The 21,820-nt window shown below is 44.7% G+C and overlaps 2 protein-coding genes and 1 non-coding gene across 13 annotated transcripts in view; 1 reads left to right on the top strand and 2 right to left on the bottom strand.

The window, feature by feature from the left end:
- PTCD3 (pentatricopeptide repeat domain 3) overlaps window positions 1-4,413 on the bottom strand; it is a 35,947-nt gene extending 31,534 nt beyond the window's left edge. For 3 of the 9 annotated variants that reach the window (XR_002177739.3, XM_019942210.3, XM_019942209.3), the window contains exons 1-3: window positions 4,259-4,413; window positions 2,397-2,449; window positions 2,251-2,287 (exon numbers count right to left, since the gene is read on the bottom strand). Coding sequence is in view for 2 of the 9 variants with exons in the window: in XM_019942210.3 (XP_019797769.2) it covers window positions 2,251-2,287; window positions 2,397-2,449; window positions 4,259-4,362 (194 nt within the window). In the remaining 7 variants the exon portion in view is untranslated. Of the gene's footprint in view, window positions 1-924; window positions 977-2,250; window positions 2,288-2,396; window positions 2,469-4,258 lie in introns of those variants that run through there. The other 6 variants (XM_073791175.1, XM_019942211.3, XM_019942212.3 and 3 more) reach the window with 6 other exon arrangements.
- Window positions 4,414-4,739: 326 nt separating this feature from the next.
- Window positions 4,740-21,820, top strand: part of POLR1A (RNA polymerase I subunit A) — a 77,018-nt gene continuing 59,937 nt past the window's right edge. Inside the window, exons 1-6 of one of the 3 annotated variants that reach the window (XM_033837993.2) lie at window positions 4,740-4,908; window positions 11,901-12,105; window positions 13,450-13,599; window positions 15,023-15,130; window positions 16,679-16,764; window positions 17,162-17,265. In XM_033837993.2, coding sequence (XP_033693884.1) covers window positions 4,832-4,908; window positions 11,901-12,105; window positions 13,450-13,599; window positions 15,023-15,130; window positions 16,679-16,764; window positions 17,162-17,265 — 730 coding nt within the window. In that variant the 5' untranslated portion in view covers window positions 4,740-4,831. The remainder of the gene's footprint in view (window positions 4,909-11,900; window positions 12,106-13,449; window positions 13,600-15,022; window positions 15,131-16,678; window positions 16,765-17,161; window positions 17,266-21,820) is intronic. The other 2 variants (XM_033837992.2, XM_033837991.2) reach the window with 2 other exon arrangements.
- On the bottom strand, window positions 21,117-21,189 carry TRNAE-CUC (transfer RNA glutamic acid (anticodon CUC)). The gene has a single exon. It is a non-coding gene; the product is annotated as a tRNA-Glu (tRNA).

Consider the following 21,820-nt stretch of genomic DNA (forward strand, 5'->3'; position numbering starts at 1 on the left):
ATTTCTCCACATCCTCTTCTGGCCAATCTGGTAAGTTTTAACATCCATTCCTTTAATGAGCCCAGTTACCTATGCACCGATCATAATTGGGCTCCCTGCCCTCTCTACAGTAACTACAACATCCAGATTAGCATGCTCAGAATACTCTATCCTGTCACATTCCTATATGAAAACTCACAGTGACTCTCTACAATTTGTTAGTCTTCTACGGCATCTGTGATCTGGGAAAGATACCTTAAAAGCATCTTAACAGCCTTAAAAGATGCTTCATCTCTCAAATAAGGCAACAGGAATTTGTAGTCTTTATGGCTTCTTCTAGGTCTAAAAGCACAAATTCCTGAGCCTGGAAAGCAGAGGCTATCAGAGAGCCTCTATCAATCGCTTTGTCTGTAAAGGGACAGACAGTAAGTATTTTCGGCTTTATGGGCCGTGAGGACTGTTGCAACTACCCAGCTCTGCCTTTGGAGCATAAAAGTAGGCACAGATAGTAAGTTAACAAATGAGTGAGGCTGTGTTCCAAAAAAAAATTTAACTGACACTGAAATCTGAATTTCACATAATTTTCACGTGTCATGAAATCGTCGTCTTCTTTCAACTATAAAAAATGTAAAAACCATTCTTACCTCATGGGCTGTAAATAAATAGGCCTCAGTTTGCTCTCTACCAACTACCTTATTTTTCCTATTCTAATAGAGCATTTTTCACAGGCCTGCCTGCATGGTCTCCTACTACCATCAGACAGATCATGATCATGTCCCACCCTACCTTACTGTTTCTATATCTGTGGGGCTTATAGTTTAGGGTTTATAAGAATTACCTGCAGGAATATGTATTTTAAACAAAATTCCCTGGTGATTCTGATGCCAACAAAATCATCTGACCCATTTTAAGGTACAGCTAAACTATGTTTTCAGTAAAACTCACCTTGATTACTGCAATACAACCACTCTTCGTTCCATCATATCCTGTGTAGCCCCTAGTCATGTGTAAACAGTTATGTACACATGTAAAGTGGGTGTAAGACATAAAGTATAAAATATGCACACAACTCAACTAGACTTTAGTCCACCTGAACACATCCTCAATACACTCCCTCTCTTGTATTCCCTGTGGTACCTTTGTCAGGGATAGAGGCACAATGAGTTGGTAAAGTGCACTGGGCTGGAATGTCATTCAAGAAATGCCTCATTCACGATATGTATATTCCTACTCTTATCTTGGTTCTGATTCTCAGTCCAGGGAAGTCAAAAATGACCCTGAATATAACCATATAATAAAATACTACGTAATCATTCAAAATTTAAAACAGAGTATAGAATGGTACATCTAACAAATCAACTCTGCTAAACTAAATGTATACGTACAACTTCAAATGTTATATCCCAGAACTTTAAAATAATAGGTATCACCTATTGAGATCTGATTCTGTGGCAGCAACTGTTCAAATGCTCATTTAATCCTAAGGCAGGTACTGTATTACCCACATTCTACTATGGCACAGACAGATTAGGTAACTTGCCTCTGAATACAGTGATTGTTGGTAATTTTATTTCCTTTCTGCATGTTCAATTTATCCCACTGAACAATAACCATTAGTTACCTTGCTAATTAATGGCAATAACCATTAATTACTTTAGTAATTTAAGAAAGTTTTTTTTAAATGAGCCTGAATCTTCAGGTCATACTCAAAAAACACCTGGCTTTTTGAAGGATCTTTTTTTTTTTTTTTTGCGGTATGCGGGCCTCTCACTGTTGTGGCCTCTCCCGTTGCGGAGCACAGGCTCCGGACGCACAGGCCCAGCCGCTCCGTGGCATGTGGGATCTTCCCGGACCGGGGCACGAACCTGTGTCCCCTGCATCGGCAGGCGGACTCTCAACCACTGCGCCACCAGGGAAGCCCCCCATAAAGATAATATTTTTTTTAATCTCCCAATAACGTGAAAACTTCCTTTAAAAAAAAAATTACTCTAATAATGATGCTCATAATTGACCATCACTACGTAAACACTAACCCAAATTTAGTTCACAAGGTCTTTTAACTCTTAAGTAAATCTCATTCCCCATTCACACACTACTCTCTACCTTCCTCTTCTATGTTCTTTCAGACCCCTAAGCTTTTCTCTCCTCAATGGTTCCCTCCCCAAGAATGCTCTCCCATTGCTATTCCCGCCACTAGCTTCTTACCTAACAATGTTTCGCTCATAATAAGCACTTAACCACTTGCTGAATGAACACTGATGGAATACTCACCAAGTTTTCTTTTTTGGAATGACCACTTCTTCAGTCCCTTAATGTGAAAAATAAAACAAAGTGAATCAGTTTCCTAATACTACTACTATAAAGAAGTATAATGCATTAATATAAAAATTGAGTTACTTCAATATATTTTCATATACCTGTTGCACCAGCTCCTTCAACCTCTGGGACGGCTGCACTTCCAGAATAAAATCTACAAAAAAATAAAAGCCCTAAAGCTAATACTCATTAATGAACTTCCCACCTCACCTCCACTTATGTGCAACTCAGCCAAAATTTTCCAATTATCACGGATCAAACCAACTGGATAATTCATGTCAACGTATGCTGAGAAGACGTGGTCTCAATGGCAAGTTCAAAATGATTACAAAATATGTACCAGATATAGACATCATATTGCCAAAAAATTTTTAAATCAGGCCATCTCATTAAATAAAATCAGGGGAAAAAAGGAAAAATTTAGTAGCACTTGAACATTTGAGCAGCTTATCTGAAATATAAGGAACTTTCACCTTTGAGAACCCAAAACACTGAGGCTAAAAGGGATGATGTAATGAGCTCCTGATTTTACATGGATGATGCCCTGATGACAATAAAAGATTATCCCACTTAAAGCAATTTTGACAAATTATGAAACTAAGATCACCACAGCCTTTCACTGCACTTCCTTCAACAATCAGGAATGTACCAAATGTACGTGTCCTAATTTAAACTTGGAACAATTTATATTATTTTTTTAACCCAAAATATAGAATCACTGACCCATGAATGAGTTTTAAAACGTTCTGATCATGCTAAAAAATAGAGTCAATATACCACAGATAATGTACACTACCTTGTAAGTATTTCCTTCCTAAATAGCATTGGTACCATTCAGAAAATTGTCAAAATGTGATTAAATGAAGAATTACTTCCTCTAATAGTATCTGGTCTCGGGCATCATCTTAAAACAATACCTCTCTGCTACGGATCAACTTCAGAAAGGGATCAATTCTTTCAAATCATGCTGTTTCTTGTGACATGTATGTCACATACACCACTCTTGTCTTGTGGGTGAAGACTGAGGGAGAGATGCTGCTGCCAAATCAAAGGAAATGGGTAGAAAAACAACAACACTGGGCACCACCGGGAAAAGGACTGGGATTGAACAGCAGCATTAAGGCTCCTGCACTACCAGGTGGAGCGTCTGCTCTTTTGTGAGGATTGAGGAGGGAAGATGTTACATATAAAATGTATATTGTAAATTACACACCTCACTTATTACTCACAATTTTCTGATGGCTACTACTAGCTCCAGTTTACACATAAGGGAATTTGTCTACTATCACTTCACAAAGGAAATAGCAAACATCGAATCCAAAATTAGGCTATTCCCAAATTTTCACAACAAATTCCCACCTCATACTTCCACAACGCCAGTTTGTACCTAGTGAAAAAAACTACACAAATGATACATGCGCCAAGTTTTAACAATCACAGCAATCCTATTCAGGTTGTGTTCAGATCTTTTAGACTTTCTTGTTTTTATAAACACCTGTATAATTTCTTTGGCCAAACATCCCCACAACACCCAGCATACGGTGGAACTCGTAAACTGCCTTTAACTTGGGAAAACCTGATTTTCCCCCCTTCCTCCCGGTGGGTGAAAACGGGTAAGAGCTGATACAATTTTTCTTTCTTTTAAAACTTGGGGAGGCGTTGCCAATACCCACACTTACTAGAACGCAAGATCCACAACAGCAGGATCCTGAATCTTGCCAAGAGTTCTAACCCCGGGGTAGGCGAGCCCCAGCAATAAATATCCCGCTAACCAGCGCGTTTGGAGCCCTTCTTCAAGTACGCGGACTCCGCGTGCCAGCTTCTCGGGGCACGCAGCCGCGAGCGCACGCACGCGCCTTCCACTCCACCGTACCTAGTTCCCCAGCTCTCCGGGGGTAAAGGGGATACATATGGCCCAGGTGATCCTGGGGTCTTTCTCATGGATTCTCCAAGCTTCTCTTACCTGCTACTGGGGGCCCGTCCGCAGACACCTGCCCGTCGACCCATCAGCGGTAGGCAAAGCCCGCGGCTGATCCTCAACCAGCGAGCCGAATGTACGGCCGCCATCTTTAGCGTCTTCGCACAGCAGACGGGGAAAGCATGCCCTCCACCTAAGGCTGTGGGGGAGGGGGGAGGGGGGCGTGGAATAGCTCGGCTATTGGCTGAGACGGAACAAGACGAAAGCAATCATAACATAGGAGGTTACAGTCCCATGGTTTGAAAGATTTTGCTTCGGAAGTTAAAGGCTCAGTACACCTCATTTGCCTCAAAGATATTTCCTAAAATATTATTTTAATTTCTTATATGTATTCGATTATTTTCCAAATAAAAGGGCGAGTGAGAGTCGTGAAATTATTTCCTCCCCCCCCTAGATCGGAAATGTTATCGTCCACGTAAATCTTCCCGCGAGCTTTTCTCGCGCGCGCAAGCGCAGTTTAAATCACATGGTGGCTGCGGGCCGGAGGTAGCGTTAGAGATATACCCGTGGTGACTGGAATTTCTCTCCGGGTGTCAGAGCTCGGAATTGACCTGGAGGATGTTGGGCTCAAAGAACATGCCCTGGCGGCGGCTGCAGGGCATTTCTTTCGGGATGTATTCGGCCGAAGAGCTCAAGTAAGGAGTTGGTGGGAAGCGTGCAGAGCTTCTTGGGGTCGGGGCCACAAACTACCGTTCCCAGAAGGTCTGGCGCCCAATTTCTCCTCAGAGTCCATGGCTGTCTGGCGCATGGCCTGCTGGGACCCGTAGTTCCGGGAACGTCCCTGGCTAGTGAGCACTGCCTAGAACCCAGTGGGGCTACGGAAGAGTTTGCCCTTGGGAAGGTGGGGATACCCAGATTGCGGCGTTATCATCCGCCAGTCTCCTCGTTAATTAGCCTGCGTTTGTGTAGTTACTATAATGTCTCTGACGTGGTTTATTAAGCTCATGGTTAGTCTCCTCTTGTCTATAAAATGATGATCGTTCGAGACTCAATTCATGCGACAACTTCTCCTTGCTAGGACCGCTTATATTCTCTGCCTAATTACTAAATCAAAGCGGCCCTCTTCAGTCCTCATTTTGATCACCGTAGCATTTGACAGTCTTTCTCTTTTCCAGCACCTTATTTATTGTTTTCAGGTTCTTTTATTTCTGTGACAAGTACTACTTCTTTCTTCCCTTTATCAACCCACAAACATTTATCCATCATCCAGTTTTTGCCAGGCACTAAGCTAAGCATTCAGGACACATTGGTGAACAAGGTCCTTGCATTCGTGGTTTATATTCGAATTCGTCTCAGGCTCCTTAGCTGATTCCTCTTTTACTTAAATCTTGCTGTTCCTTGAGATTCTATTCTGGTCATACATGCTGCTTTTCTTGTCCTAAATGTCCTCCCTAGACAATTTCACCACTTTCCTGAGTGATACTCTCAAAATTTAAATCTCCAGACCAATTTTCGTTTCCTGATTCTTCAGACTCATTTTTTTCAGCTGTTTTTTGGACATCTCTTTGAATTTCACACTGAGTTCTTAAACTCCTACACCAAAAACTCAACAACTACTTCCCCTAAAGGGAGAGGGAACTTGCCCCTCCAAAGTGGTGTACCTAGTCTAGTGCAAGATGGTCAATATTTTGTGACAGGACAAATATTCTAGGTCTATTTCTCCTGACATCTCATTTACTTATTGGGCTCTTACTGTGTGTCACCTACATGTCTATTCGTTCTATAACCTCCTTTTCAACACTACTGTTACTATCTTAGATCATACCCTTATCTCTTGTTTGAATTGTCTTTTTCTTCCGCCTCCCCCGCCCTTACACCAGTCCAGTGCATGCTCTACATTGCTGTTAAAATTATTCTTCCAAAGTGCAGATGTGATCATGCTACTCTCACCCTTAAAACCCTCCACAGGCTTTCCATTTCCCTCAGGTAAATGATAGTTTCTTAGCTTGGCCTACAAGTTTACCCATGAGCAGGCCAATGCTGATTTTTGCTAAAGCATCATCCCTTCGCCAGCCCTACTAAACCACTTGCACATTCCATAAAGTGCCATGAGGTTTCAACGTCTGGGCCTTACCTCAAGCTATTTCCTCTGCGTGCATTGTCCTCTCTGCCAGAGGGATCTGCTTCTCTGCTCTTGCCCCCAACCCCCAGCAGACACCCGGAGAGCATCTCTCCCCCTCTTAAGGCTCAGCTCAACCTCCCTCATTTTCTGAGGTCTTTCCACACCCAGTACAGCTGTCTATTATGGTGCCTCAGTTCCTTTTTTGTTTATATTTCCGCCTCTCTCCACTAGCCTTGAGCTTCCTCATTCCTTTCTTTTATCCTCAACTCTGGTCAAATGACTGGATGAATAAACTGAGCTACAACGGTATGCTGGCCCAGAAATGTCAATTATATCATCACTAGCCATACATCGTATTTCATCCAAAAGCAAAAGAATTGAATTTTTACAGGTTAATTGTGGAGTTTTTAGACAGGGAAGTGCATAAGCAAGTTTATACCCATTACTAGCATTGTAGACCTATTTGAGTCTGGGGTTGGCAAATATCAATCATTATGCTACCTTTTATTGTGTTAAGTTCTAGTAGCTTCCTAGGTCACTTGGAGTAAAAGCCAAGTCCTTAAAATGCCTTGGAAAGGTCATTCTGGCCCTTGCTACTTCTCTGAACTTACCTCTGTCCTCACCCTGGCCTCCTTGCTGTTCCCGGAGCACCATAGTCACACATCCACCTCAGGGCCTTTGCACTCCCTGCTTCTTCCTCCTGTAAAGGTGACCGCATGGCTCACTCCCCATCTCCTTCAGGCTTTTGTTCAGTATAACCTTCTCAATAGGGGTTCCCGCAGCCACTGGCCCACTCTATTGTCCTTCCCCTTTTCTGCTTTACTTTTCTTCATAGAATGTTCTGCCATCCAATAGACTGTGTGCTTATTTATCTTGGCTTTTGTCTGCCTGCCTTCAATAGGATGTAAGGCCCATGAGCACAGGGATTCTGATCTGTTTTTCTAGCATCTAAAGGTATGTCTGGCACATAATAAGCACTCAGTAGATATTTGTTAAGTGCACTCACGGGTGGATGGGGGAGCTATCTGTTCAGCGCTTGGTACTACCAGTCCTTACTGCAACCATCCGTGTTGCTGTCTGCAGTTACAGGAGAGGAAATTACTGTCCAGCAAATAAAATGACTCTCTAGGAGGCAGCAAAGGTCATCCTCAAACCCAAGTTTGCTAGTCTTAAACTCTTTTCTCTCCAGTGGACTCCTTGCTCTTCCCATTGCATCCCATTCCTGCAATGATCAGAGGAGTTTTCTCCTCCTCCCCAGCTAGAGAGAGGAACTTTGCTCCTTACCACACAGAAAGACTTAGGATGAAGATAAAAAAAAAAAAAAAATACATTCAGTTTTGGATGTGAGCTATTTGTGTTGCCTTGACAAGCACAGGACACAGTTCTTCTGCCAGTTGACACAGGTGTGTGCCGGCCCCACCTGCGTACTCTTTTTCCATCACTGTAGGCTCCAGGCAAGGGAAGTGAAGTACCAACTTACAGAACATGATAGAAAGAGGATCTAGTGGTACAAGTCTTTGCACCCAGACCTAATTAATTTGTGTTTGCCTTATGCAATAAATGTTTTCCTTGTTTTTAATTCCAGTTAAGGTTTTTTTTTTTTTTTTTTTTTTGCGGTACGCGGGCCTCTCACTGCTGTGGCCTCTCCCATTGTGGAGCACAGGCTCCGGACGCGCAGGCTCAGCGGCCGTGGCTCACGGGCTGTGGGATCTTCCCGGATCGGGGCACGAACCCGTGTCCCCTGCGTCGGCAGGTGGACTCCACCACTGCGCCACCAGGGAAGCCCCCAATTAAGTTTTAGAGCTTAGTGTAAAATGAATGAGAAGGAAATGTAGATGAATATTTATCCAACTTCGAAGGAGAAAGCCCAAAGGTAGTGGAAGAAAGCAGCAGTGAGTTTAACTCATTAAAAAATTTTAAATTATGCAAATAATATCATGAAGAAAGTGAAAAGATGAGTCAGAAGAAATATCTGCAAATCATGTATCTGACAAAGGACTTGTATACTGAATATACAAAGCACTCTTACAACTCAATAATAAAACAGCAAACAACCCAATTACAAAACAGGTGAAGGATTTGAATAGACATCTCTCCAAAGAGGATATATAGATGGCCAATAGGTACACAAAGATGTGCTCAACCTCATTAGTTATCAAAACCACAGTGAGATACTATGTCACACCCACTAGGATGGCTAGAGTCAAAAAGTCAGGTCATAAAATGTGTTGGCAAGAATGTGGAGAAGTTAGAGCCTTGGTGTATTGCTGGTGGGACTGTAAAATGGTGCAGCCGCTTTGGAAAACAGTCTGGCAGTTCCTCAGAAAGTTAAACGTAGAGTTACCATATGACTCAGCACTTTCATTCCTAGGTGTATATCCATGAGAAATGAAAAAAATATATTCACACAAAAACTTGTGTACAGGACTTCCCTGGTGGCGCAGTGGTTAAGAATCCGCCTGCCAGCGCAGGGAACACGGGTTCAAGCCCTGGTCTGGGAAGATCCCACACGCCACGGAGCAACTAAGCTCATGTGCCACAACCACTGAGCCTGCGCTCTAGAGCCCGTGCGCCACAACTACTGAGCCTGCGCTCTAGAGCCCATGCGCCACAACTACTGAGCCTGTGTTCTAGAGCCGGCGTGCCGCAACTGCTAAGCCTACACGCCACATCTACTGAAGCCTGCGTGCCTAGAGCCTGTGCTCTGCAACAAGAGAAGCCACCGCAGTAAGCCCGCACACTGCAACAAAGAGTAGCCCCTGCTCACTGCAACTAGAGGAAGCATGCACGCAGAAACGAAGACCCAATGCAGACAAAAATAAAAATTAATTAATTTTTTAAAAAAAAGAAGAGTACCCAGGAAATTTCCAGTGCATTTGTAATTAAAAAAAAAAAAACTTGCATGCAAATGTTCCTGTCAGCATTATTTATAGTAGCCAAAGTATAAAACTAACCCAATAAAATATGGTGTATCCATGCAATGGAATATTTTTTGGCTATAAAAAAATGAAATACAGATACAGGCTGCAACATGGATGAACCTTGACAACATGCGAGGTAAAAGAAGCCTGCTATAAGAGACCACATAGCATATGATTTCATTTATGTGAAATGTCCGGATGGACAAGTCTCTGGAGGCAAAAAGTAGATTAGTCATTGCATAGGACTGTGAGGGAGGTAGAGACGGATGGAGAGTGACTGCTGGGGTTTCCTTTACTGGGGACGAAAATGATATTGTGGTGATGGTTGCACAGCTCTGTGGATATACTAAAAAACACTGAGTGTATACTTCAAATGAACGAATTGTATAGTACATGAGTTACAGCTCAACAAAGCTGTTTGAAGAATTTATAAACTTTCACCTGTGAAAAATGACAAAAGACATCACAAGCTAGGAAAGTATTTGCCACCAAAAAAGGTTAATGTCCTCATATGTAAGGAGCTCACGTAGACAATAATAAAAAAAGTTAAGATTTTAACTTAAAAATGAGTTAAATTTTATTTTTTTAATTAAGTAAAGGACCAAAATGGCCTTTAAAAGAAAACATAATAAAACGATTAATTAACGTGACAGGGAAGGGGGTGGGTGGGATGCTGATTCACTTCACCATACAGCAGAAAGTAATGCAACATTGTAAAGCAACTATACTCCAATAAAAAATTTTAGGGCTTCCCTGGTGGCGCAGTGGTTGAGAGTCTGCCTGCCGATGCAGGGGACATGGGTTCGTGCCCTGGTCCGGGAAAATCCCACATGCCACGGAGCGGCTGGGCCCGTGAGCCATAGCCGCTGGGCCTGCACATCTGGAGCCTGTGCTCTGCAACGGGAGAGGCCACAACAGTGAGAGGCCTGCGTACCACCAAAAAAAAAAAAAAAAAAATTTAAAAATTAAAAAAAAAGTTATATTCTAATTTCTGTTAAAAAAATTTAACGTCACAGTGGGTAGCATTTTTTCACCTTAAATTTGGAAAGTTTTTAAGTGCTAAGACTCAGTGCTGGTTAGGACAGACAATCTATTGTTAGCCCATGTTTTCTGGAATGCACTATGGCAGAATATATCAAGAGCTTCAAAACAGTTCACCCTGGGACTTCCCTGGCAGTCCAGTGGTTAGGACTCCAAGCTTCCACTGCAGGGGCCCTGGGTTCAATTCCTGGTCGGGGAACTAAGATCCTGCAAGCCACGCAGGAGGCCAGAAAACAAAACAGAACAGTTCGCCCCCTTTGATTCAAGGATTTCCCTTCACCAAGGAACTAATTATATTTTTTAGGAAATAGTTAAAAGTTTGAATTATGCTATACAAAAATCTGTATACAGATAGGTGGCATGAGCTTACTTATAGTGGAGTTTGGCTAAATGAATTATATTAATTGACATATAATGAAAGATTTGGTGATTATTTTTGGCTGTGTTGGGTCTTCGTTGTGGCGTGCAGGCTTCTCATTGCGTTGGCTTCTCTTGCTACGGAGCTCGGGCTGTAGGCACGCGGGCTTCAGTAGTTGTGGCTCACGGGCTCTAGAGTGCAGGCTCAGTAGTTGTGGCACATGGGCTTAGTTGCCCCGCGGCATGTGGGATCTTTCCGGACCAGGGCTCGAACCCGTGTCCCCTGCATTAGCAGGTGGATTCTTAACCACTCCGCCACCAGGGAAGTCCCTGGTAGTTCTTAATTACAGAATCTTTCCAAAGAATTTTTAGTGACCTGAAAACACTTAATGCTCAATGAAAATGGCAAAGGCAATGCTAGAAATGGCAAATGATCCCAGTTACAGTTTTTAAAAATGTATCCATAGAAAGAAGTCTGTTAGCGGTTTTCTCTACATTGTGAGATTTGGATTTCATTATCTCTATTTTCTAATTTACAAAAAAAAGGAAGTTTAGAAGCAAACTTGGCATGAACGTAATTTGGGTAAAAGTAGTTAGGTGTCCTATGGGAGCCTGCTTTCAACCAAACATAAAATACTGCAATGAAACCTTTAGTAAAGCAGGTTATACTTCTCAAAGGTTTGCATATTTATGTTTAACTTTTCTCAATTCACTATTCCTACATATTGGGATTATTCCCTTTCTTGAACTCTGTGGGTTTGGGGTTAGGTCTGGTCCATATCTCACCACACCCCCACCATTCTGGGCTTTGTCACCTGAATTAAATCACTAACCACTCTGAGCCTGTTTCCTCTTCTGAAAAACGCATATAGTGATGCCCATCTCAGAGGGTTCAAGTGAGACTAAATGCTGCTTATGACGCGTTTGGCGTGTAAGCCGGTACTTCTTTGTATAAAGTCGGCCAGTATGTTCGGGTAGCGCAAGATTTGCACTAAATCTGGGTTTTAAAGATGTTACCACTCACTGCTCTTCGTTCAGCACATATTCATTGAGCACCTGTTGAGCGCAGGCTCTGGGCTAAGTGCTGAGCTGCAGTGGGGAGCAAGGCAGACACCGAGTCTGCCCTCTGGAGCCGTCTGCATGTCTGAAGACACAGACATTAAACCATCCCTTTGTAAGTGCCGAAGAGGAAATGTCCTAGAAGTTGGGTAACCTTGTCTCACCTGGTCTTTTTTAATCTCCCTAGGAAGTTAAGCGTTAAGTCCATTACAAACCCTCGGTACCTAGATAGCCTGGGGAACCCGTCGGTGAACGGCCTGTACGATCTAGCTCTGGGCCCCGCAGACTCCAAAGAGGTGTGCTCCACCTGCGTGCAGGACTTCAGCAACTGCTCCGGGCACCTGGGCCACATCGAGCTCCCGCTCACTGTGTACAACCCTCTCCTCTTCGAGGTACGTTCTGGCCTGGGCCACCCTGGCCGCGTGGGTCTCAGGGTGCGGGTGGGATTTGTGAGTGCCACCCCTCTGCCTGGGGCAGGTGTCTCAGGAGGTCAGCTCCTGACACTTGGAGTGAAAGTGCTCTTTACTTGGCAATTTAAAACCTTGAGGAGCGAAATTCAGTACATTCAGCTTGGCCTCGAGCCCTACCTAAAGGAACTTCAGTTTGATTCCCATTGAGAAGAGCCACAGCTGGATTCTGTTTACACAGGGGGAAAAGTGTTCAGATCCGTCCCTAGACCTTTTGTTCTAAGGGCTTTATGTCTTTCAGAAATGTGGGTGGGGCTTCCCTGGCAATAGAGGACTTTGGAATTCTCCAGGCCTCCCTGAGCCCTTCAGGTGGATTTGTTGGCTCTTGCTTAGTGGCAGGAAGAGCAGAGCTCCAGAAGGCCCAGCACTGAGCTGAGAATGAAGTTACTGTTCAGTCCTACTTTGAACACTTTTGGCTTCTTACATCAGTTAACCCAGCCTCCGGGATTTGTACATGGACATGATTTTTGTCTGTTAATCGTATTAGGGGAAGAGAATTGTCTTAGTTAAATACTAAACATTTGAAACATTATTTTAAATGAAACTTTTTTTTTTTTTGGGGTACGCGGGCCTTGCACTGCTGTGGCCTCTCCCGTTGAGGAGCACAGGCTCCGGACGCGCAGACTCAGCGGCCATGGCTCACGGGCCCAGCTGTTCCGCGGCATGTGGGACCTTCCCGGACCGGAGCACAAACCCGTGTCCCCTGCATCGGCAGGCGGACTCTCAACCACTGCACCACCAGGGAAGCCCTAAATGAAACATTTTCATTAAACGTTTTCAATATTTAGGACTTCCCCGGTGGTCCAGTGGGTAAGACTCCACATTCCCAATGCAGGGGGCCCCGGTTTGAACCCTGGTCGAGGAACTAGATCACACATGCTGCAACTAAACATGAAGCAGTGAAGATCCCACCTGCCACTAAGACCTGGTGTAGCCTAAATAAATAAATATTTTAAAAAAAGTTTTCAGTATTTAAATGAGTACTAAATTTGGTGTTTAAATAAAATAAAGGTAGTTCCCGACCTCAGACCCAAAGTAAATTTCTAGTGTTAATGGATTAAAATGAAACCGTAAGAGAACATATAGAGGAATATTTATTGAGTTCTTAAGGTGAAGAAGGACTTTCCAGGTACATAGGGTGAAGTAGAATTCTTAAAGGAGTAAACTGACAACATAGAAACAAAAGTCGTAAGTATTTATTACCTTGAAAATCACTTTGACTGCTATGTCACGTTCTAATATCCTGTCTCTCTTATTCCCTCTCTTCAGAAACTCTACCTGCTGCTCCGGGGTTCCTGTTTAAACTGTCACATGCTGACTTGCCCCCGGGCTGTGATTCACCTGCTGCTCTGCCAGCTGAGAGTTCTGGAAGTCGGGGCCCTACAATCAGTGTACGAGCTGGAGAGAATTCAGTACAGGGTAAGTGGGTAGTGGCTGTCGTGGCAATCAGACAAGCCAGAGTGGTGGGTACAAGAGCTATTTGTGTGTGGCCCCTAAGAATAGTCAGCAGAATGCTTGAGCTTTAAGTCTTGTGACTGGGTACAAATAGCTAGGTGTGAAAACATGAAGCCATAAGAATAATTAAAGGACTTCCCTGGTGGCAGAGTGGTTACGAATCTGCCTGCCAATGCAGGAGACACGGGTTCGAGCCCTGGTCTGGGAAGATCCCACATGCCGCGGAGCAACTAAGCCCGGGTGCCACAACTACTGCGTCTGCGCTCTAGAGCCCGTGTGCCACCAGTACTGAAGCCCTCATGCCTAGAGCCTGTGCTCTGCAACAAGAGAAGCCACCGCAATGAGAAGCCCACACACCACAGTGAGGAGTAGCCCCCACTGGCCGCAACTAGAGAAAGCCCGCACGCAGCAGTGAAGACCCAACACAGCCATAAATAAATAAATTTTTTAAAGAAGATATTGTCCTAGTCTCCAGGAACTCCCTCTCTTTATCCTCCTTGTGTGCTTATTTTCGACAGTTTGTCATTGTACTTAGCAAATTCTTTGTAGGAATAATTGGAGGTCTGGGATGCTGGCTGCCTTCCTCCAGAGAGGGTTCTTATTGCTTTTGCCATATGCTTGGTGGCCTGGGACCATCGTCGTCCATGTTCAAGGCCGGACTGCACTGCAGGCTATGGGAAGCCAGGTGGTTCTGTTCCAGGGCTGGCCTAGTTCCCAAGGACATAGCCCTTAGGGTCCCCAGCCTCCTGTGTTTGTGGGGTGCGATATGGCAGGAAAATATCCTGTTAGATTCCTGTCCTTGCACTAACTGTAAGCTTTCATTTCTCTCCGCTTTATCATTTAAGACTTTCAAAATGAAAAGTTCAAAATTTTTGGATTGTAGAATGTTTCCAAGGCCAGGCTAACGTGTTGTGCAGCTCCAGGGAGCATCACAAGTCTGTCAGCATCTTCCCCGGAGGGACACAACTACCCTGAGGGTTGCCCCAGAGCTGTGCAGTGCGGCATCCCTGCCTCAGAGCAGCCACGGCCCCTCTGCTCTTTGACCTGGATTCCCATTTTCCCTTCAGTTTGGCCTTGGTTATCCCTCACTGTCCTGTCAGTTCTTCGGAGCTTTACATTCTTTTAAATATTTTATCCTGTCTTGGTTCTTTTCGGTTTGGTCTGAATAATCTAGCCGAGCACTACTGGAAGCAGAATAGTCTAAATTTTTATTTTATTTTTTTAACAGCAGTGTGGCCAAACTTTTGAAAATGCACCACAGCAGCCATGAGGTTTCTTTCTCTCCCCTCAAACGAAACTCTCCCGTCCTTGGAGAGGCTGCCCCCTGCTGCTGCTCATCATACACTTGCTTTACTTTGATCGTACAGTTTTTTTCTTTGTTTTCCAGTTTCTGGAAGAAAATGCTGATCCTACTGCCTTCGAAATTCAGGAAGAGTTAGAACGATATACAACCAAAATCCTACAGAACAACCTCCTGGGAGCCCACGGCGCACGTGTGAGTTATCCTATCTCTCTGTTTCCCAAACACTCGGTTTTTAGCATAATTATCCCAGTTGCCTCCGCACTGCACTGTCTTTTGCATATCCTTTAGCTTCCCAAAGTTTGAATCCGAGCTCTGCCTCTCGTGAGGCCTCTGACCTTGTAAGTTACATAACCGTCCCTGAGCCACTGGGTCCTCATCTTTGATGCCTGCCTGCAGGAGAAGGTTAGGTGGAATTAGTGGCTTGGGTACAGCATCCAGTGAGGCTTATGCTCTGGCTTACGGTCTCACCTGGAGAATAAGGCCCACGCCCTGTGCTGCTTTCTCCTTCCAACACTGCTAAATGACTGCTGCCTCCCTGTCCCCCCATCACACCTGTGTAAGTGTTAATTTGTTCAGGGAATGAGTTGTCTAGGTAATCAACCTGCAGGGCTCATCTTGAGATCTGATTCACCTCATGCCCAAATTTCACACCACAGATTCTGATTTAATTGGTCTAGGGTACGGCCCCAGGGGAGGGTACAAAAGCCCCCCGGGTGGGTCTCATTTGCAGCCAGTTCAGAACCACTAGTGTAGCTTAGCTGTGGATGTGCCTTCCCTCGGAACTTTGAGGTCCATTCAAGGGAGGCAGCAGCTGCATCCAGAGGGGTTTCTTTTTTTCTTTTTAACATTTATGTATTTATTTGGCTGTGCCGGGTCTTAGTTGAGGCATGCGGGATCATCGTAGTGGCATGTGGGATCTTTAGTTGTGGCATGCAGTATCTTTAGTTGCGGCATGCAGAGTCTTAGTTGTGGCATGCAAACTCTTAGTCGCGGCACGTGGGATCTAGATCCCTGGCCAGGAATTGAACCCGGGCCCCCTGCATTGGGAGCACGGAACCTTAGCCACTGGACCACCAGGGAAGTCCCCAGAGAGGTTTGTTTTATTTATTTTTTTTTTTTTAATTTATTTATTTTTTACTTTTGGCTGTGTTGGGTCTTCGTTGCTGCACGTGGGCCCCCTCCAGTTGCAGCGAGTGAGGGCCACTCTTTGTTGCGGTGTGTGGGCTTCTCATTGCGGTGGCTTCTCCTGCTGTGGAGCACGGGCTCCAGGCACGCGGGCTCTAGAGCGCAGGCTCAGCAGTTGTGGCGCACGGGCTTAGTTGCTCCGCAGCATGTGGGATCCTCCCGGACCAGGGCTCAAACCTGTGTCCCCTGCACTGGCAGGCAGATTCCCAACCACTGTCTCACCAGGGAAGTCCAGGCTTGTTTTAAATTAAAGTAGCATTTATTGATCCTTGCTGTATTGCAAGCCCCCCCCGCCACTGCATTCATGATGTCTTTATCTTAGTAACAGCTTGGTAAGGTGGTTATTATTCTCATTCCCATATTATGAATGAGGAAACTTAAGGAAAGAAGTCGCTCAGTGATTGGTAGCGTTTGGCTATATTAGGGTTCTGTGGGAAATTTTAAGAAAGGGGTGGCTTCCTCTGGTTTTTCAAAAAAAGGTGAAAACCACAAAATGAATACCTACTGGATTGTCTTCAGAATGGCACTCTGAGTTTCCTTGCTTTTTTTTAATAGGTAAAAAATGTCTGTGAGAGCAGAAGCAAACTTATTGCTTTCTTCTGGAAGGCACATATGACTGCTAAGCGATGTCCCCACTGCAAGTGAGTACCTTCCCCTCTGTTGTTTTTTTAAATTTTATTAAAGTATAGTTGATTTACAGTGTTGTATAAACTTCTGCTATATAGCAAAGTGATTCAGTTATATATATATATATATATATATATATTCCTTTTCATATTTTGTCCATTTTGGTTTATCACAGGTTATTGAATATAGTTCCCTGTGCTGTTTACCCGTCCTATACATAATAGTTTGCATCTGCTAATCCCAAACTCCCAATCCTTCCTTCCCCCACCTGCCATTCCCCTTGGCAACCACAAGCCTGTTCTCTATATCTGTGAGTCTGCTTCTGTTTCACAGATACGTTCATTTGTGTCGTATTTTAGATTTCACATTGTTTGGTTTTTTTTCTCTCCTCAAAACTGTCCTCATGTCCAGAACCGGGCGGTCAGTTGTCCGAAAGGAGCACAACAGCAAACTGACAATCACGTATCCGGCCATGGTGCACAGGAAAGCTGACCAGAAGGACACTGAGCCCCCGGGTAAGCAGGCCGGGCCCCAGGAGGCCCTCGGCATGTCTTTCACGTGTGACCATCAGACGTGTCCCGAGCCTTGGGGATCCCTGGTCCTCCGCACCACGTGTTTCTCAGCTGCGCGTTTGTGGTGGGCCAGCAGATGGTAGGTGTCCAGGCCCTAGGGCCAGTGGGCATCCTGGCGAGCTCCCAGCCCCGGCCTCTCGCGCAGAACTGACGGCTGGGCTGCAGGGCGAGGCAGCTCCTCACAGGCTGAATGACGCACCTCTTGCCACAGGTGGTTGGTTTTTTGAAAGATTTTTGAGGAAGAAGTTAAGATATTTACCTGGCAAATATTTCACGCCATTTTGTTGTCAAACAAGTGTGGATTTATTTTGAAGTAAAGTGTAGGTGAATTTTAAAGAAAAGCTGTGAGCAGCCAAAGAATGTTAGCGCCTCCTGCAGGCTGCTTCTGACTGTCCTGTCAGATCCCTGGAGTAGCTCTGCTCTGCCCTTGGGGGTACCTGGGAAGAAACTTGAGAGACTTGGTACTCCTGCTTTTTCATTTTTGTAGTTGTAAGTTTGTTTAAAGATGCTTTTTGTTTTTTCTCTTGAAGTGAAGGTTAAATAAGGTGTTCCGTTTGAAGTACTGAGACCAGTGCCTGCTATGTCTTACGTGCTCTGTAGATATTGACCGTTTGTTTTTTGTTATACAGTCGATGTGCCAGGGCGGGAAAAGCATCACCTGTGATGGACACCTCACTCTGCTGCTTATTCTGAGGGGCTTAGAGAAGGTCTCTTCTTGGACCTTGGGTTTCCAACTCTATGTAGTGGCAGCGACAGAACTTCTTGCCCAGAGTTGAGGAAATTTCATGTGCGAAAGTCTGTAGCATATTGTTTCTAAACCTTATTCCAGAGTTCAAGAACACAGAGTAGGCAAGGAAGTAAGTTCTCTTCCTGGAGTTGCATGATCTGTCTTTTGCATTGAGGACTGTGGCAAGGCCTGGAGTAAGTAACTGCCTTACCCATTTGGGCCGCTGTAACAAAAGTACCATAAACCGAGTGGTGTTTATAAACAACAGACGTGTATTTCTCACAGTTCTGGAGGCTGGGAAGTCCAGGGTTGTGGTGCTGGCACATTCGGTGTCTGGTGAGGGCCCACTTCCTCAATGACAGCCAACTACTCCCTGTAACCTCACATGGTGGAGAGAGGAAGGGGAGCTCTGCTGGGGTCTTTTCATAAGGGCACCAGTCCCAGTCACGAGAGTTCCACCTTCATGACCTAATCACCTCCCAAAGGTCCGACCTCCTAACACACCACCATTTGGGGGGTTAGGATTTCAACACATGAAACTTGAGGGAATACAAACATTGAGACCATAGCAATAGCAAATGTGTTTATTATTACTTTTTCTTTTTTTTTTTTTGCGGTACGCGGGCCTCTCACTGTTGTGGCCTCTCCCGTTGCGCAGCACAGGCTCCGGACGCGCAGGCTCAGCGGCCATGGCTCACGGGCCCAGCCGCTCCGCAGCATGTGGGATCTTCCCGGACCGGGGCACGAACCCGTGTCCCTTGCATCAGCAGGCGGACTCTCAACCACTGCGCCACCAGGGAAGCCCTATTATTACTTTTTAAATAAACCTTCTACTTTAGACTAATTTTAGACATATAGAAGGGTTGCAGACATGGTACAGAGAGTTACTGTGTACTCTTTACTCAGTTTGCCCTAACGTAACATCTTAGATGACCATGGTGCATTTGTCGAAACTAAGAAATTAACATTGGTCACTATTAACTGAACTACAGACTTTATCTGAATTTCACCAGTTTATCCAGTAATGCCCTTTTTATGTTCCAGGATCCAATCCAGTATACCACAATGCATTTAGAAAGCCTGTTCAATGGTTAACCGTAAACCACGAGGGTGGATTTTTCTACACTATATATAGCCCTTAAACTAATTTTTAAGGTTGGAAACTGCTGCTCTAGCCCTTAGGGCACCTTAGAAAATGTTCACAGGTTGAGAACAAAGATGGTCAGAAATCTAGAGGATACCTGTTTCTTTGGGGCAAATATCTAAAAGTTAGGTAGCCTTTGGCAAATCCATTCTTTGAAGTAATCTTCACTGCAGCTATGAGAATATGATCGTGCCACCCAAAATTCTGTGCATTAGAAACAAGTCAGCCCTAGTCTTCGATAGTTTTTGGATTGGGTTTTTAGTATTTAGCAGACATTTACCTGTTGGGCGCTCAGCCTCGTGCCCAGGACCCAGCCTCTGGCCGAGTCCAGTGCCAAAGTGGAGACCTGACCTTGTGGCCTGTGCTCTTGGGGGAGGCTGTGGGTGACGCAGGTCAGTAACCCCAGGGGGAGGTGATGTGGAGGCAGGTGAGCATTAGGACAGGGGTCTGGCCACGTTCCTGGTATCGAAGGGGGCCAAGCAGCGAGGCCTGTGCCTCAGTGATCTCCACGCACTGGTGATCCCATGAGGGGCGCCATAAGCTTGTGAAATTCACGTTCACTCCAGAGTGTTCCTCAAGCCCCAAGATGATAGCATTTTCAAATGAGAATTCTTAAAGCCGGGTACTCCACCCACTGTGATCTTGTCTTCCCCAAGTTATTTGACTTCCCGACATTTGTTTTTGACATGGCAGCTCTTAGAGCTAAACGAAACACACATTAGGGCCGTTCTGAGGTCCCATCGAGGCAGATTTCATTTTTTGCAGGCTGCAAAAGTGTCCCATTAGGAAGGGTGCGGTCCGTGTGAGGAGGTGGCATCCCACAGGTCTCTTCTGACTCCAACCCAATGAGGGAACAACGCCAGTCTGCTCTAGTCTGTGACTGAACTGGTGGGGTCACTTCCTGCACTGGCAGCTCTGGGTCAGGAGCTGGAGAGCACTGCCAGATGCAGCTCATCTTCCTCAGCTCATCAAGCCAGTTTAGTAAGAGCGGGGTTCTTTCCAGAAGTGCCCGCAAGGGCTTCCCTGGTGGCGCAGTGGTTGAGAGTCCGCCTACCGATGCGGGGGACACGGGTTCGCGCCCCGGTCCGGGAAGATCCCACATGCTGTGCAAAGGCTGGGCCCGTGAGCCATGGCCGCTGAGCCTGCGCGTCCGGAGCCTGTGCTCCGCCAACGGGAGAGGCCACAACAGTGAGAGGCCCGCGTACAGCAAAAAAATAAAATAAAAAAATAAACATTCATAATCTTAAAAAAAAAAAAAAGTGCCTGCAAAATGGTTCTTTAGGTTAATGGGGTCTTTTCTCTCCACTGAACGCACATAGCTTTCTAAGTCTGTGGTTTATCCCTGAAGGTCAGAGCCTCTCTTCATTGCATTCCCCACATTTCCTTCAGTTGCGTTAATGAGTTGAAGTGTTTTGCTTTTATAGGAATCAAAATTTTAGACGTGTAAACTCTTGACCTAGCAATTCCACTTTAATGATTTTATCCTAAGAATTAGGCATGCCCACAGTATTAAGTCGTTTAAAATTGGAAATGACTTCAGTGCCTCTTAATGGAGAGTAATTAAATTATGGTACATCTATTAATTGTTCTCCAAGTTACAGATTTCTCTAAAAACTTTCAGTGACGTGTCTTCTGCAGTTGGTAAAGAAACCAAGTAGAGAATTGGAGGTGGAATGAAGCTGGATTTTACAAACGTGGAAAAAAGCAGAAGAGTAGGGTTTTTTAAATATAGTTTATCTTACGATATTTCGAACATGTGTATTCAAGCCAGTGAAAATTTAGTATCTGCTGGGTCCTAGATACTGTTAGGTGTTAGGAACACAGACAAGTCACAGTTCCTGCCCTGATAAGTACATAAAAAAAGAATACTGAGCAATTAAAAAAAATTTTTTTGGCCACCCTGTGCAGGTTGTGGGATCTTAGTTCCCTGACCAGGGATCGAACCTGGGCCCTCAGCAGTGAGAGTGCGGAGTCCTAACCACTGGACCTCCAGGGAATTCCCAAGCAATATTTAATTTCAGTGAATGTATTCCAAAAGAAGTTGATAGTTTTGAACCTAGACTGTCACATTACTTACTTATCTTTGTTAATCATCTCAGTGCTTGGGGCCACACCTCCTGAATGTCAGCCCCAAGTGTGATTTTTCTGTCTGACTCTGGGTATAGCTGATAAACATTATCCCAGAGTGATCTTGCTTAATCTGAGAGACCAAAATGAAACTACTTCTTACGCACCAGCAAGATATTTGTAAGAAGAAATTGAGTATACGTTTACCCATAAAAATATTCATCCTCGTTTATCCATAATTCTGCTGTGAAGCTTTCTGGTAAAAGCCATGTGCATAAAGCTATTTATCACAGTGTAACTTATAGTAGTAAAAAGATTGGGATCAACTCAGATATCCAACTATCGCAGTGTGGTTCAGTCACTCGGGAAACATCCTTTCCGAGGGATATCATGCAGCCATTAAAGATGATGGTGATTGGCCTGACTAGTGCCCTGGGCCAGAGCTTCATCTTCATGACAGTTGTGTATTTTGGTCCCCTGACCTGCTCCATGATCACCACAACTCGAAAGTTCTTCACCATTTTGGCCTCTGTTATCCTCTTCGCCAACCCCATCAGCCC

The sequence above is a fragment of the Tursiops truncatus genome, chromosome 14 (assembly GCF_011762595.2).
Source record: "Tursiops truncatus isolate mTurTru1 chromosome 14, mTurTru1.mat.Y, whole genome shotgun sequence".
In the NCBI taxonomy this organism is placed as follows: Eukaryota; Metazoa; Chordata; class Mammalia; order Artiodactyla; family Delphinidae; genus Tursiops; species Tursiops truncatus.